The sequence below is a fragment of the Phyllostomus hastatus genome, unplaced genomic scaffold, assembly GCF_019186645.2.
Source record: "Phyllostomus hastatus isolate PE091 unplaced genomic scaffold, TTU_PhHast_1.1 phas_scaffold_501, whole genome shotgun sequence".
In the NCBI taxonomy this organism is placed as follows: Eukaryota; Metazoa; Chordata; class Mammalia; order Chiroptera; family Phyllostomidae; genus Phyllostomus; species Phyllostomus hastatus.
Genome location: NW_025334033.1, coordinates 50,498,584 through 50,516,559, shown reverse-complemented (window position 1 = coordinate 50,516,559; position 17,976 = coordinate 50,498,584). Strand labels below are relative to the sequence as shown.

Sequence of the window (17,976 nt, the reverse complement as noted above, 5' to 3'; positions counted from 1 at the left end):
GGAAGCCAGTGTTGGCTTCTTCCCCTTGAGAGACACTAGCCTGAGTGGTTTTGGGAATATACGCCTTGATCAGATTTGCACTATGACTCTTGAATGCATGAGCCATCCCAGCAACACCTGCTCTCCAGCCAGGCCCCTGGGGACTGGCAGGAAAGGGATCATCAATTCCACTCTCCCCAGAGAGATCACCCAGACCTAGTGTTAAATGTTCAGTTCAATGCCATGTTAAAAAGTAAAATTCCATCCACCAAAACCTACCGGTTACCAGGTCAATATTTAGAAGACCCTAATAATGGAAATTAGTATAGAATTTAAATTTTTTCCCAACTGAATTGCAATCCAATTAAAAATACTCAGAAAAGTAGCACTTATATCAAAAGAAAAAATTATAATTCACTAATAGTATTATAATATTCATAACATTACTAATATTAACATATTATATTCTAATAGTGTTCATAATAATATTCACTATCATGAATAGTGCTCATAATTCACTCCATTTTCAGTATAGAACCCTTGTCCTTGGTTAGTCTGGTTGAGGAACCACTTTGATTTTACCCTTTCTATAGAAGAGAGCTCCGATCTTCTGTAGAGTATAATAAAGCTGGTGATCTAGACTTCTTAGACAGACTTTAATTAATCGTCCTCGTTGAAACCACCTCTACCTTCCACGCAGTACCATCTTCAGCCCTTTGGAGTATTGTAAGGTATGAACTAGCTTGGTTCATGGTTTCCTCACTTTATGACTGTGTTTCTTAGCTCTACTAAATTTATATGTTTTCTAGCTTCCAAAATTTTGCTGCTTTTGTCTTCTTTCCTGTTTTCTCCTTGAGGGTTTATATTCTTTTTAAAAATTTGTTCTAGCAGTATTTGGGAAGGGAGGAAAAGCAAACATACATTAAAACTGTCATTGACCTGGAAGCACTCTCTCCCCACATCTGTTTTTCACTGTAAATACTTAGCACTTTCTCCGTGATTCTGTTTTGTCATTCTCCCCACTCCCACCTTGGTACTGTCCTTACATTCCCAATGTTAGTCATACTCTTTTTTTTTAAGGTTTTATTTATTTATTGTTTTTAGAGAGGGAAGGGAGGGAGAAAGAGAGAGAGAGAAACATCAATGTGCAGTTGCTGGGGGTCATGGCCTGCAACCCAGGCATGTACCCTGACTTGGAATTGAACCTGCGACACTTTGGTTCGCAGCCCGCGCTCAATCCACTGAGCTACGCCAGCCAGGGCTAGTCATACTCTTTGTAGAGATCAAAAGACAGTGGAGAGCTTCTGAAAAAGCAGCAATGCAAAAAAGAATGGGTAACTACCTATCAGTTCTCTGATTACCTTGGAAGCTGTTGCCATTTTTTAATTCTCTAAACATAAAAAGATACAATAGGCATTTGCAAAATACTGTTTTATAATACACAAAAGTAATATAAAACCTGGTCCCCTACAACAAGGATCTTAAAATTTAGCTGGAAACAGAAACATAACTTAATAACTGAGTGCTCAAGGAAGTCAAGAAAAGGCAGGCCAAATGTGGCTAAAAAAACTGGAAGAGAAAAAGAATACTTCAAGAAAAAATGAAATGGTTAGAAGAATTAGTTGTAAAGGAAATGGGAGAATTCAATGTGGGAGAGTCATCTTCTATTTATTTTTATGCTTTTCCAGTTATTATATATATTTTTAATTTTGAAAATCTGTTAAAGCCTATTGGTTGAATAATATTATTAAACCCCTTTGTGAAAAGTTGCCAGTCTTGAGTGACATTTACTGTTGGATCAACCCCCGGCTCAGACGGCACTGTCCAGGTGGTGAATGCTACCCAACCAACTGTAAAAGTGATAGGTGTACCCTACTTTGAGAGCAATAAACACCTATTAAAAAACAAAACAAAAACTATTTATGATGTAAAACAAACTTTTTAATTTGTAAGACTTGACTTCACACAAAGGTTTTACTCACTGTGCCAGTTAGTCATTTATTGCCTCTCAGCTCCTAACTCACCTTTCTCTGCCCTGCTTTGTGACTCTGGAGCTGGCCCCTGCGGCAGGCTACACTTCTCCTCTGCCAGCTGGCTGGATGTCCAGCTGGCCAACAAAGGGGATACTCGGGGGACACCATACAGCTGAAGCAGGAAGAAGAAACTCCCTTTCTATGCAGTGACAAGCAGGCTGGCATACAGACGTCCCAGCAATGTCTACCTTGGCAGCACAGCCCTGTGTTCAGTGGAGGGGATTCCTTCGGTTAAGATTCTTCACCTCCACACAGGTGGCTGCTCTTGCAATTCACCAGCGGAGACCCTGTGGCTGTGGGCGGCACATATCTGTGGCAGCTACATCCTCTTTTCAGAGCTCCGAATCTCAGCCTTGTAAGGACCTCTTCCATGTTTCTAGGTTCTTCTGTGGTGCACTCTCCTTCAGCCCTGGGTGCAGTGGCTTTCTGCAGTTGCTGCCTCTGAACACCTTCAAGTCTCCTCTTCCCCTTTCAGAGGCTACCCACCTTTCACCTAGTTAACAATTCTTTTTTGTTGTTGTTAACAATTCTTTATCTAAAAATTTCCCTACCCACCTTACTCCCTGACTGGATTCTTGCAGATATAATTGCACAAAAAGACCAACTACAATGAACACAGAACACATGTGATACCAAGCAAAGCTGATGCCCAAATCCTACTGTAAACATGAATTCTGGCAATTACTATTATAAATCTAGAAAACTTACCCAACATTAATTCTGAATAAGACAGCCAAAAATATGAGCTTATCCAAACCATGAGTAGTACTAAGCGCTGGAGAACAGGAGTGAGAAGAACAAACTATGTCAGAGAAACTTTTGGAGTTTGTTGTGATAAAAGTACAAGATTAGTGGCTGACAAGAACCCAATAGATGAAAGAGCCTGATTATAAGAAAGCATTTAATACTGCTTCTCCTGGCATCTTCCTTGCAAAATTAATTAAAACTAGCCAGGATATATGAGTCTCATGAATTGAAAACTGGCCTCAAGACCACTAGGAGTGATTATAAACTGCCCTAAATCACAGTGAGAAAATTGTCTGGTAGAATGTCCAGAGTATTAGACTGGTTATAATCCAGTATTTCCATTAGTGCTTGGGAAAGTAAAGAGTAAGTTAATTAATGTCTAGTAGACAATAACTAGAAGGGATTTGTGAAAACCAGCATGGTCTAAAGTATAAAAGATTTAGAAAAGTGAGAAAGAGGTACAAAAGGTAAACATTTTCTCTTTAGTATGAACTAATTAATATACAAAGTAATTTTCACCTAGTGATCCCAAAACCTCCATATGCACATGGGACTACTTAACGCTGACAGGAAAGAATCAAAGGTTTTATCCAGGTTAACTACGAACAGCAGCCACCTCGAAGGACCTAATTCCTTTCAGTCTATAGAGATTACAAACTCAACGAGAGGAGAGCATTTTAGGTCTATAAATAATCTTTTGTACAGCTCCATCATACAGCAGCTTGAGTTAATGCCAGAATTTCCTTTTAATGTGAATTTGTACATTTACAAAGATGCAGAGGCAAAGGAGAACAGAAGAAGAGCAGCAGTAACTCCAACAGTCAAATTGAACTTTTTAATAAAGATCAGTTACGACTTAATAAAGAGATTGTCTAAACCCAGAAGTTGTCTGGCCTCTTCCCTCTTCTTCCGCACCTCCCTGGCACCTATGTGTGTGCTGGCAACTACGGACTCAGTGGAGAACAAGCAGATGATATAACAAGTGACTGCCATACCAAGTTAGAGCAGGGGAAGTAGACAGTGATGGCAGAGCACATATCATGGGCATGAGGGTGAAGGTAGGAATAACCTAGTCCAGGGGTCATGGCCTTGCAAAGAATTTGACATTTAACCTAAGACCAGAGTTTGCTCTAGTAGTTGGCTGGGTAAGGGGAAGACAAGCATCGGCCTTAAGAAGTAACTAATTCATGGCAGTGATAGGCAGGGTCAGGAGAGCACCCAGGGCCAAGACCAAAAGCCTTCCCCAAGCACCACGGTCAGAGGACTTAGTCCAAGCTCAGCAAGCAAGTTTAGGAGCAGAAGCTTTGGAGTTACACAGGCCCAAGGTCTAGTCCTGGCTTTGTTATTCAATACCTTAGGCAAGTGACCCCCTTTCTTCACCTGTACAAAGAGCAGAATAACAGCAGCTTCCCCCTCAGGACTAGCATTTGGGTGTGGATAAAGTACTGGTCACAGTAACAGACACAGACAGGACATGTTAGCTGTTGATGGTAATAATAAACAAGAACAGTCCTGGACATGACAGACTGAATCTGTAAGTCGTATGTATATATTTGTTTGTATATGCCTAAATTGTTCAGTAAACTCATTGTTAGCTAAGTTAAAGTGACCTTACAAGATTCCAAGGGCGAACAAGACACAACAGGTGGAAAACAAGTGTCTCCAGTCCCAAAGAGTACTTTTTCTTACATTGTCTGTGCTGGTTAAGAAAACTAATTAGCCCTGGCTGGTGTGGCTCAGTGGACAGAGTGCTGGCTTGAGAACCAAAAGGTTGCTGGTTCAATTCCTGGGTGGGGGGGTGGGGTCACGCCTGGATTGCAGGCCAGGTCCCCAGTCACCTCTCTCACACATCGATGTCTCTCTCCCTCCCTTCCTCTCTCTCTAAAAATAAATAAGTCTTTAAAAAAATAAAAAGAAAACTTATTAAAAACTAGTCAAGTCAGAAACTGAGAGTGACTGGTAGTTCCTGCATCATTGCATCTTCTAAAACTGGCCTCCCTGCTTCTACTCCCCCAGCCCTGCAGCTGGTCACAGGACCTGTGACATGCCGACACTAAAGAGGGAGAGAGAAATACAGTGAGGAGCAAAGTGAGAGCTGTTGCCCTCCACTGTCGGAGTGCTCTTCTTGAGAAAAGGGCAGTTGATGTCACCTCCCTGCTTACCATTCTTCTTCAGTGGCTGCAAGAGCATTCAGGGTAACACCTGGGCTTCTGTGAACAATTAGGCTCCTTCTTAGCTTCCCATCCTCACTGCTTACTCAGCAGTTCCCCAAACACAGCAAATCTCAGGCCTTTGTCGTTTACTGGTGTTGCTGATGCCCGGACTACTTCTTGTTCACTGCTCTGTGGAGCAATTACCATCCTCCCACTCTCCCCGCAGCACTCACTACACATCCTTAAAGACTTGAGGATTACTTTCTCTGACCCTGTCTGAGATAAGTACCTTTCCCTAGTGCTCACCAATGGACTGTAACCTTAAGGACAAGAATCTTCTTTTCTCTATAAGCCATGCTTGGCAGATACTTACAGTTTCAGTAGATTCATGGACTCTTAGGTTAAGAACCAAAGCTACAGAATCTTTCTGAACAAAACAGACGCTTGAGCATTACCCACACACATACAGAGGCTTAACTCAGTGGTTGCGTAAGGAGTGACACAGATTGACTCCATAAAAGAAGCCATAGGCAGGAGTCTGTAGGAGCGGAGCAGGGCTGTTGAGGAAAGCACATCATGAATCTCACTCATTCAGAGTTGCCAGGAGCCAAAGCTGACTCACTGGTACATAACACACTCTACACTATAGGTTAATGCTACGGGTGCTGTGTTATAAATACACAAAGGCAGAAAAGAGAGATTTTACTGAATGAAGGTTATGCTAAGATCATCAGAAAGCTCTCTTGGAGTTACCAAGGGAGTCTTTTTTTTTCTTTCTTTTTTTTTTTAGGGAGAGAGACTCTTTTTCTTAATGGGATGAAGTCAATGATATCTTTTTATTTTATTAACAATTTTTAAGGATAATGTAAAATTTTTCTATCTCAGAATTTTAAAAAATATTTATTTTTAGAGAGAGGAGAAGGGAAGGAGAAAGAGAGGGAAAGAAACATCAATCCGTGGCTGCCTCTCGCATGCCCTGTACAGGGGCCTGGCCCGCAACCCAGGCATGCGTCCTGACTGGGAATCAAACCAGGACCCTTTGGTTTGCAGGCCCGCTCTCAATCCACTGAGCCACACCAGCCAGGGCAGAATCTCTTATAATTAGCCCTGACTGGTGTAGCTCAGTGGGTTGGGCATTGTCCTGAAAAACAAAAGGTCACTGGCTTGATTATTGATCAGGACACATGCCTGGGTTGCCGACCAGGTACCAAGTCTCACACAATCAGCATGCAAGAGGCAACTGATCGATGTCTTCTTTGCACATCGATGTTTCCCTTTCTCCTTCCCTTGCCCTCTCTCTAAAAATAAACAAAATCTTTTAAAATACAATTTCTTCTAATTAAATGAAAACATTCTTCACTGAAAATTATTAATACAAAAACCATTTTATTTGCATTAATCCATTAATGTTAAATAAGGTTTCACTTAAATAGTTAAAATCCAACCACCAGGAGTAGAGCCTTTCAATCCTTGCTTTCCTGGCACCAGCACACCTGTGCTGCCAGTAAGGCTGGACGGAGCTCTGGGGCCCAGCAAAAGGGCAGGAAGCAAAGGTTAGAGAACTGGGAGTAAAACTGTAACCATCTGGCTGCAGCACCAATGTAGTCTGCAACACACGTGAAGGACTAGAAAACTGAAATTTTCTCCTATTTGGCTTTGAAAAATAGCATTCAAAATCATTATGGGCCATTTGTGAAATGTGGCAATCAGGTTAAGTAAGTTTGGTTTCTTCTCTCTAGAGATAAATAGCTTAAAGTAGCAGTAATGATAGGGATTGCAAACAGATTCTTTTGTTCCTTCTTAACACTGAAGGTTGCTGGAAAACAAAGTTAAATTATAAAGTGTAGTGTCATAAGGACAAATCAATGGAAAGTTGATCAAGACACCTCTGCAGTTGAAATAAAGAATTGTGAATGCTTGTAAAACCATGTGGCAAATGATGCACAGAATCCTCTATTATTGAGATTAAGAAGTTGTATGTTTGTTAATTCCATGGGAAATCCTCAGAACCACAAGTATAGAAGCCCCAGTGAGAGATAAAAATTTAATTCTGCTTAGAGGAACGGGAGACCTACCCAGATAGGGTGGGGTCTGAAATGACCTTGAAGGATAAGTAGGAGTTTTCCAAATAAAAGCGGAAGGAGGATAGGCCCACGTTAAGAAGGTCATTTGTGAAGGCCTGAGGAATCTGATTTCTATTATGTAGGACTCAAGGAACCAAAGAACTTTTATAAGTAGGAGTATGACATGATTAGCTTTGTTTTTTAATATATACCTGTGGTAGGAGAGGGTAGACTTTTCCACAAGCGAACACAGCAGCTAACAAGGTCACACACCTAACAGATGCTCAATTTATACTTGTTGATAGGCTGAGACTGACTAACTGAAGCCCTAGGAAAGTGTCATCAGCACTGTAGACTGACATATGAACGAGGATTAGTCCAAAAAGCTAGTGGGTATTGATATAAAGATAACAAAAGTATTTAAGGCTTGATGCTTGTTTTTTATTACTGCTGAAAAAGGGTTAAGTATTATGATCTCTAACCAAATGATGTCAATTCTTCTTCTATATTAATATGATTTTATATGGCTTAAAATAGGAGGACAAAGCAAATCAATAACCTCATCTAGAGGAAATAAAGCCAAGTAAAATTGCATCTATAACATCAATGTTTATTTCAGTCTGTAAGCTCTTTTCTTGCTTGGCTGTACCGTCTACAATCATCCCTGAAATACAAGTGATTGGGCTCTTCTGGGCCCACCAGTTAAGGGGAGGGAACATTTATCTACCGTCAATTCGTGGGGCACTAATCTCCTTCCCGCTCCTCTGATTACAAGCAAGCAGGATGCTAGAGGAAAGGCCTCAACAGAAGCTTTAAAAATAAATAAATAAACCCAGCCCCTACTGCTCTAGGAATACAGAAAAGACTGGCGTTAATACAAGAGAAAGTGATCTGCCCAAACAAAAGCCCATCTGAAGGAGGAGCAAACCCCACAAGCTGGCCCAGTATCATTGCTAGGAAGATAGCACACTTGTTAAAAATGTATATTTTAATTTTCTATATTGCAGAAGGCCCCAATTTGCCCTGGGATCTAGCTAAGCTGCCATTTTCTACTACGACAGAGTCTAATCTTTATTTAATGGATTTAGCATCTATCTCTACTCGAGTGGTCTCTGAGGAAAAGGGGAGGGGAGAATGAAGGGGCAGAGAAGAGATGATCAGATCCCCCCTCCCTCTTTCATCCATTCGGCGCTCATGTTTGTGTTCAAAATTCAATTACCTCCTTATTGATACTTCACAGAGATATTTAAGCTGCAAACATGAAGCCCTGATTTCCCAAGGGGCCATGCCCCTCTCTATTTCACTGCTCTGCTTCCCCCTGGGTGAATTCCTGAGGCGTCCATATTAATAGGTAATCAGTCACAATTCATTTATTAAACAGCTAGCAAGGTTTATCAGCCTGCCCTGATTAGCCCGAAGAAACCACTGAATTCCTAATTTATTTATGGAAATGTAAGTGTCTTTTATTCCATTCAGGAGCTGCCGGCAGTGTTTTGGTCTTAGCACACTGCAGTCCAACAGGCGGCTCCAGAAGCGAGCGTGCTTTCCAGGAGGAAGAGGGCTGCTCGCGCCAGAAGGCAGAGCCGGGATGTGCAAAGCAGACATTCTTCTCTTGCCCCGGGATTTGGGTCCGCATAATCCTTGGATTAGTACTTATTTGATTGCTTTCTGTTTACATAAAAGAGTCTGAAATGTTGTCACTAGGCAGCCATTACTACCCACTGTAACAAAAATCAATCTCAGGGATGTTGCTTTTTGATTGGCAGAAAAGTGGCCCTTAATGGAGTAGAATTGAGGACCTCAGTGAGTTAAAAGACAATAATTCTTAGCAGAGTTAAAACCAACACCAGACTGGAATACTAACCAAAACCACTAAAATAATACTTTTCAAGCATTCATCTTAGAATAGTAACTAAACCAGGTCCTGCTTCAACCTTATACTGTTCTAGGCTGCCGTGACAAAAGAGCTTTGTGTATAATTTCTACAATTTTAATCAATTAACAATTCACCCACGATTGCCCATTACTAATTAAGAGGCCAATACAAATTAAATAAAGCTCTTAGGAGTAACATTAAACCCATGTTAACTGCCCCAGTAGGTATAATTAGAAAAGAAACTCTTCTAGGGACATTAGCTGATCATACAACCAATACTCTTGTTTTCAGCCAGAATTAGGGTTGGTTTCTTCTGAAAGTGATAAGATATAAAAAATATAAAGAATGTAGCCAGTGTTTCAATGCCAACAAATGTTACTGTTAATGCTTATCTTTGTGTGGGCTATCCACAGCCAATATTTTCAAATCCTAATCTGCTATGGTTTGGGCAACCTCCTCATATAGCCTAGTATATGCCATGAAAGGCAAACCACAACCTTGAGAAAAACATCAAATCCCAGTTGAGGGATATCCCACAATGCACCTGACCAAGAATGCCTTAAAACTCTCAAGATCACCAAAGACAAAGAAAGTCTGAGACACTGTCACAGTCAAGAGGAGCCTCAAGTAAATATGACTACTAAATGGAATTTAATTATGGTGTCCTGGCTGGGGCCCTAGAACAGAAAAATAACACATGAAAAAAACTGAGGAAATATGAATAAAGTATGGGAAAAAAGTTTAAAAGAAAGTGATGTTCATAGGGGTTGGTTATATGGAAACTCTCCTTCACAATTTTCCCGTAAGTATGTAAACTATTCTAACATTTAAAATTTATTTAAAAAGCATAAAGAGACAAATTACAAACTTATTTAGAAGGTGGCCAAAACATGAATAAGTAATTTTTATGTTTACAAGGGAAGGTTGAATACTATTTTTGAAAAATCATTTTTCATTGAAAACTAACTTTGAAATATTGAAAGATAATACATCTATAAATGAAAAATTTTCATATACATTTATTTTTACCTGACAGAAATAGAAAAAATATATTTAGTTATTAGTATGTTTAGTTACTAGTTTAAAATGTATAATCCAGCAAATGTTATGTCCGTGCAAAACCTCACTGACGACTACATGGGAACCCCCCGGGGCTCACGTGAGCACGTGCCCACACGCAGACGCACAGGAAGAAACAAGAGAACCAGTTGTAATATTAAAATATAATTGGGGAGGTGTCTGTAAAGAAAATCAACATATCTTCAAACCAAATATTAATACTCTCTTTATACCGTGTTCCTTTCCTGGAGTTTGAATCATCAAGAAAGGATCTGTACGTGCTTTAGCTGAAGACGAAACACAGGCTCAAGTGTTCAAAATATAGGAGCACCAACTAGTCCCACTACCAGATGAATAGCGGCACGAATTAGGGTTCTGTTAATAACTTCAAAGCAAAACATTTTCTTTTAAGGCACAATGTTTTTATTTGAATTGTCTAATACATAAGAATAGCGTGACCCTGACTTCTAAAATACCAGCTGCAGAAAAGTCAGAAAGAAAGCATATCGGGGCAAGCATAGCATGACACACCCCGAGCCGCGGCAGTGGCGGCAAACAGCCTGAATTCGACTCGCAGCTCTTGGGCTAGCCAAGCCCTTGTGACTACAAAACAGAGTCAGCGGTCCGACTCGCTCACAGTGCAGTTGTGAGGCTTTGGGAACTGACTGTGCACTTAAAGCACTGAGCACAGCACCTATCAGCAGTAGGTAGTCATTAATAATGGCTGTTGGTATTATCAACATGAAGAAATGTGTATCAGTGTTTCTCGGCAGGCATCTACCTGGTGACTCCAGGCAGAAAACGAGAGAAATCGAGAGGTAAGTTAAACAGTATAGAAACAACTAGGGTCCCTCTGTTGAGCCCATTAACATCAACACACCATCCTTGAAGACAACGCACCCACCTGATTCACTTAACAACCTATATATAGAGAAGGGGAAGGCAAAGCAGTTATTTGTCACCTATATTTCACAGATGAGAAAAAGACAACAGGCAGGATAAGTGATTTGCCTAAGATCAGCAGTTAATAATTAGCAATGAGGACTTGAAGGTCCAACTGACTCCCACTCTGCACAATAGGCACGCTTGGTCTTTTGGTTGGTGACTCTTGACTTCTCTGGCATATCACTCTAATTCATGTCAAACTCCTTCTAACTAAAACGCCTACACACAAGACTTCTTAAACCCCAGTGATTTCATCAAGCACTATTATTCTAAGAAAATTTCATTATGAAAAAAGAGAAACTAGTCAAATAGCACTCAATTTGTATTAAAATAACCAACAAAAATGAATTGGTGAATCACTTTAAGTTTTCTTTTAATTTATGCTCAAGTGCATCCCAGCCTCATCAATAAATTCCACTGATACCTTTGTCCAAAGCAGTTAGTCATATTGCTAAATAAAAGACAGAAAAGAAAAGAAAAAAGAGACTGTCCAAATCCTGCCTGAATCTTCTATTTATTAACACCCAATAGAAGCAACACTCTATTAAAAAGAAAGAAAGGCCCTCGCTGGTGTGGTTCAGTGGATTCAGTGCTGGCCTGCCCAACCAAATGGTTACCGGTTCGATTTCCAGTCAGGGCACATGCCTGGGTTGCGGGCCAAGTTCCCAACTGGGGGCCACAGGAGAGGCAACCAGTAGATGTATCTCTTACACACTGATGTTTCTCTTTCTCTCCCTCCTTTCTCATCTCTCTAAAACTAAATAAATAAAATCTTAAAAAAAAAAAAAAACCAACTTCCTCTTGCAGGGAATCATTCTAGCATTTTATGTGGAAAAATATGTCTTAGATTTGTGGACTCTAAATCTTCTCAATTCATTCAAAAGAGTAATACACGAAACAATAAATGGACAAAAGGATTAAAATGTTTTTTCTGGTCTACTTGTCCCAGCATGTGACTCTTCATTACTCCTACCAAAGGAAGTTGCTAAGAGTTACCCCCATGTACCCACAGTTTAACTAAAAACGTTAAAGGGAATACTGCCATCTGCTGAATCACAAACATCTCCATTCTTTATTACAGTGAGACCTCATTTAATGACTCTCTGGGAACAGAAGTTTTAATACTAAGGACGTTTCTGTTAAAAAGCAAACTTTCAAGGCATAAAAAGTTGTCTATATGCACAACTACCCATGACAAAAATACCCCAGAAAACAATCCCTGTTATTCTTATCCAATTATTTAAGGTCTGGATTAAGCAGTATTTTCGAGACCTGGGGGATTGGTTCCTTCCTCTCAACATCGTCTTTCCTAACTGGTTGGAAAACTAATGCTTCATAACCTTCTTTCACGAGCTTCCCATATCAGAGCAGAAATGCTATGAGAGCTATCATTTCAATTTAAGGACTAGCTATTAGACTTCAGAGGGAATTGGTTTCAATTTTTATCTCAGCCACTGTTTGTTTTTAAAAACATTTTTCTAGTTAACTTTTTAAAGTATAACATACATGCAGACAAATGTACAACTCATAAGTATACACATGAGGAAGTTCACACAATGAACATATCTGAGGGTCAACCGCGTAAGTCTACAGAGAACCATTACCAGCACCCCAGAAGCCTCCCTCCTCACGCCCCCAGCCACCACCATACCCCCAATGCAATTACTGATTCCTATCTCCATAGATCAGCTTTGCTTGTTTTGAACTTCATATATTGTATAATATGTACGCTTTTGTGTCTAGCTTCATTTATTCAATGTTATGTTGCATGTAGCAGTAGTTTGCTTATTTTCATGGCTATACATTAAATAGTATTCTATTGTATGAATATATCATTATTCAGGCAAAAAACTTTTGGATTGTTTCTAGTTTGGGTTTATTATAAATAGTGCTGCTCTGAATATTTCTTTATGCATCTTTTGATATACGAATGTTTGCATTTCTATTTCTAAGGTATAGAAGGTCTGTCCATAAAGTATCCAGCCATGCACTATTAAAAAATACAGGCATTTATTGAAAAAGATACAAGACAGAAGACACACTGCACATAGGACAATGACGCCTTACTTCACACAGTTCTCCTATTTACCAACAGCTGCCCCACTGTATTTTTGTAAATCTCGGTTACAGTCTGGAATCTCTTCCCCTTCAAAGATGATTTCAGTTTGTGGAAAAGCCAGAAGTCACAGGGTGCCAAACCTGGGCTGCAGGAGGACTGAGTCACCTGGGTGATTTGATTTTAGGCAAAAAAACTGCAGGAGACATGATGCGTGAGCAAGTGCATTGTCGTAATGAAGTGGCCAATCACCAGTCTCCTGTAGCTGCGGCCTTCTGAATCATCCAGCCTCTGCAAAGGAATGACTCAAGCTTAACACCAAATGTGATGCAGATTCATTGCTCTACTTGCTCAGTCATTTTGAATGTGATGGCCACACAGTACACATGCTCACTCACGGGTGTCTACTGCTTCCACTGACTAGTACAGTGAAGTCGTCATTGTTCATGCACACGCATTCCAGTCCATACCCCTTGGCTGCAAGGTTATATCGATGTTGCACAAACCATTCTTGTTGTATATATGATCAGCTTGAGTAGATACTACCTAACAGTTGTCCAAAATGGTTGTACCAATAATGACTTTCTATTTGAAGTCTCACACTTCTCAGAAAAGGGCAAATCTTATGATTGTAAATAGTTCCCAAGAATCTGAAGACACTTGGAAGCAGGAAAGAAGTACTTGGGGGAAGAGAATTCACAGTTGTTGAGCTATAATGTGAGACTTTTTATAAAAACATGAGACCTTCCCAGACTCTTGCCGTACTGCCCCCAGCTGGAAGACTACGTAGAGTGCAGGGGTTGCTGGAAGCCGATTTTGAGAAAACAATCTGTGACCCATGTCACTGTAATCCAGTACCAATTTACCAGCAGGTTTCTTCCCTGAGGTTCTCCCAAACACTCTCTAAACCCTAATCAATACACCCTGAACTCCCAGGTAAAGATATTTTATGTTTTCTGAGTATAAGCTAAGTTGTTTCCTTTGGAACTCAGGCATTTTTATACCATGACTTCCTTCCTATCCGATTAAATGGAATGTGTTTTATAGTAAAGAGGTTTCTGAAAAACAAGAATATTACTAGAATTAAATTGGAGTGACTGTAATGGAAACTTAGATCTCTCCTCCAAGATTTCTCCTATTCATTATAACAAAGACTTTTGTCAGTGATGGGAGAAGGCTGTGCCTTAACTTCATTCATGTACTGATCAGGCCTGGGGCAGCCTTATCTCATCATGATGGCTCAACTTAAAGGCAAAAAGGAGACAGCTGCCAGAATATTTTAATGCCTATGAATTTGGAGAATTGCTCTACGTCAGTCTAATCGTTTTGTAGAGGTATAAAAATATCTGCTACAAAAGTGGTGCTGTAAGGATGTGTCCTTATGTGCCTGGGAGTAATAAAACACCGCACAGCCCTGGGTCAGTGTCTGCCAAGCCGGAGCTGATGTACATCCGCGCTGCTGTGAATTTTAAAAACTGTTCTGGCTAATCTTTTTTTTTTAATTCTTGTTTGTTTATTTAAATAAGAATTAGCTGCAAAGGTAACCAACTGCTTCAGTGCTCCAACAGTGAGTTGTGTCTAATGAAAATTCAGACATCGTCTCTGTATGTCATAAGGAGGTTAACACTGAGCAAGTAGAAGACTTAAAAAAATCAATATATATATTTAAATTAAGGGTCTTTGAGACTCTGATGGGTAGTAAATCCATTCAGAATAGAAAACAGAAATAATCAGCCTCATTGTCAAGGTGCAGGTCAAACGCACCCAAGGCCAGGTATGTTTGGTGGTGGTTACTGGTTACTTTCTTATCTTTTTATTGCCACTTACAGGCACAAAAGGGTGATTAGGTGGCCAAATTATCTAGTCTGGTAAGGTTATTTTGCCTCCCTAACTACTTAATTACTGGTCCATATGTGGTCAAACCAGACGAACAAACGATGCCTTTTACTGTACGAGCAAACTGGGTTGCCAACAAGGGAAATGGATCTGAGGAAAAAAGCATTTGTGCAGGTTAATCAAATAGTAACTGCTACACGGAATGTTCATTTCGCATGGACTCTTACATTGAGGAGAAAATTAATTTGCTAATAATAATATATAGGATTTATTTCTTCCATTCCCATTTAAATACCACATTTTTAGACTCTACCATCCCCCTTCAGCCCTGTGACCTCGCATTTCTGAACTTTGGTACTCAGGCGGCACTCAGTACACACTCTCTTATACTGTGACGTTCTTTACACACGTGCCTTGTCACCAAAATCAGACTGCAAGTGCCTTAGGGGAGTTTACGTATTTTTGACATCCAGGGTTTAGTACATTGCTCTTCATGGTGGGTCATAAACAAATGTTTATTTATTATAATATCTAAATCCTAAGAAATAGATCGGAACCCTTCATAGGGTCAGATGTTAAAGTAAGAATCAAGGATGATCAGGAGATTGTTGCAAATCTACTTTGGGAAAGAATAAGGGACGAGAAGAGGTAGAAGGAACTCATTCACGAACTGAAAGACGTGGAACACGAAATTAGGACGCATCAAAAACAGGCCCTCTTCAGTCAGGAACAGACCTACGATACACTTCTTCAAATCTGGGGGGCTTCCTGGTTTCATTCCTCTTGTTTTCTTCTTTGTCTCCTGTAATTTACTTAAAAATTGAGATCTAATTCACATACCATAAAATGTGCCTCACCCTCACCCTTTAAAATTGTGGTAAAATACACATAATGCACATTTTATGATCATAACCACTTTAAATGTACACGCCAGTGGTATGAGGTATATTCATACTGTTGCTCAACCAATGTCCAGACCTTTTTCATCCTGCAGAACTAAAACTCTGTCCCAGGAAACAATAACTCCCCATTCTCTCTCCCCCGGCCCTTGGCAAACACAATTCTACTTTTTGTCTCTATGAATCCGACTGCTGTAGGTACCTCACAGAAGTGGAATCGCAGAGTATTTGTCCTTTTGTAACTGCCTTGTTTCACTTAGCATATCCTCAAGTTCATACATGTTGTAACAGGTGTGAGACTTTCCATCCTTTTTAAGGCTGAATAATGTCATCGTTACGTTTATACCATATTTTGTTTATTCATTCATCCATTGACTGCCCCTTGAGTTATTTCTACCTTTTGGCAATTTCAAATAATGCCACTGTGTTAATGGGTATACAAATAATCTCTTCAAGCCTCTGCTTTCAATTATTTTGGGTATATACCCAGAAGTGGAATTGCTGGATAATATAGTAATTCTAATTTTAATTTTTTAAGGAACCACCATACTGTTTTCCATAATGGCTGTACCATTTTTACTCTGGTCTACTGATAGTTTACAAGGATTCCAATTCCTCCAAATCCTTGGCAACACTTGCTATTATCCATATTTTTATTATAGCCAGCCTAGTGGGTGTGAAGTAGTATTTCATGATTTTGATTTGCATTTTCTTAATGATTAATGATGCTGAACATCTTGCAAGCCATCTATATATCTGCTTTCGAGATATATCTATTTAAATCCTTTGTCCACCTTAAAATTTGGATTCTTTTTATTATTGAGCTGTAAGAGTTCTTTATATATTCTGGATATAAGCCCCTTATCAAATGATACAGATATAATTTAAAAAGTTGTTCCCATTCTGTGGGCTGCTTTATCACTTTCTTGATGGTATCTTTGAAGCACAAAATTTTTAAATTTTGACAAAGTCCAATTTATTATTTTCTTTTTCTGTTTGTGCTTTTGCTATCACATCTAAGAAACTACTGCCTAATCTAAGGTCACAAAGATTTATGCCTATGTTTTCTTCTAAGAGTTTTACAGTTGTCGTTCTAGTCTGTTTCACATTAATATTTATAGATAATGTGAGGTAGGGAGTTCAGTGTTGGGATTTGGGGGTATTTTTGCATGTGGATATTTGATTTTCTCAACACCACTTGTTAAAGAAACTATTTTTCCCCATTGAATGATCTGGCAGCCTGTCAAAAATTAATTGACTATAAATGTGAGGGCTTATTTCTGAACTCTCAATTCTATTCCATTGACCTATATATCTATCCTTATGCCAACACTACACTGTCTTGATTACTGTAGCTTTGTATTAAGTTTGGGACTGGGAAGTGTGAGTCCTTCAATTTTGTTCTTTTTCAAAATCATTTAGATATTCTGGGTCTCTTGTATATCAATGTAAATTTTAGAGTTTGCTAGTCAATTTCTGTAAAAGTAGCCTAATTCTGGACCCAAATAAAGTACGGAGGTAGTTCCTACATACAGAAGGATCTACAGTCCTTACAGGGTTAATCATGCAAAGTGGGATCTCCTCACTGACTGCACCCACCAGACACCAAAGCAAACGGAGACAGTAACAACCTGCTTTTGCACAACAATTTCACATACGGGTGGTGAACAACAGGGAAGGGAGGACACACATAAAAGTGATGTGGAAGAATTGAAAAAGCAAGAAGACTTGAGAATGATTTGGCAAAGAGGATGACGTTAAGAATTAAGATAAATTTGGGGGTTTTCATAAATTTAGTCTAATCGACACCACGACCAGTTATGATCAACGAATAGAGCTTTTGTAATAAAACTTGTGCCAGGGAATAAAAGCAAAACACAGCTCCCATTCATAGTGTTCTTTAGAAAGAAGCCATCAGTTCGTGAAGGTCCCTTCTCATAACATTGTTTCACAATCATTTTCCTTATCTCCTCTACCATTTGCCTCTTTCTCCAGGGCTAACGTTGAAATGTGACTTTTTCTGTTTCAGTACATTCTATGATCTCACTATGCAGTCCGCAATAATCTGGCATCACTATCTTGACTCTGAGGTTTCAGACAAATTTAAGTCAATGTCTACTAATAATTCAGTATATGGTAGTATAACATTTATTTTAGTGGGAGAATTACTTTATTTACCTCTAATTATAGAATAATTTACACAAAAAGCCAAAAGGGGTAACTTAATTCTTTTCAACCATACTTTAGTACATTTTTGGAAAATATTTTATTTATTTATTTTTAGAGAGAAGGGAAGGGAGAAATATAGAGAGGGAAAGAAACACAGATGT

General features: G+C 39.4%; 1 protein-coding gene across 2 annotated transcripts in view; it reads right to left on the bottom strand.

Annotated features, from left to right (window-relative positions):
• The window catches only part of LIN52 (lin-52 DREAM MuvB core complex component), an 89,424-nt gene that overhangs the window by 33,040 nt on the left and 38,408 nt on the right, over positions 1 to 17,976 (bottom strand). The window contains exon 6 of one of the 2 annotated variants that reach the window (XM_045823852.1): positions 13,031 to 13,202. The exons of the other annotated variant lie outside the window; for it this stretch is intronic. Coding sequence (XP_045679808.1) covers positions 13,201 to 13,202 — 2 coding nt within the window. The 3' untranslated portion in view covers positions 13,031 to 13,200. Of the gene's footprint in view, positions 1 to 13,030; positions 13,203 to 17,976 lie in introns of those variants that run through there. 2 annotated transcript variants of the gene reach the window in all.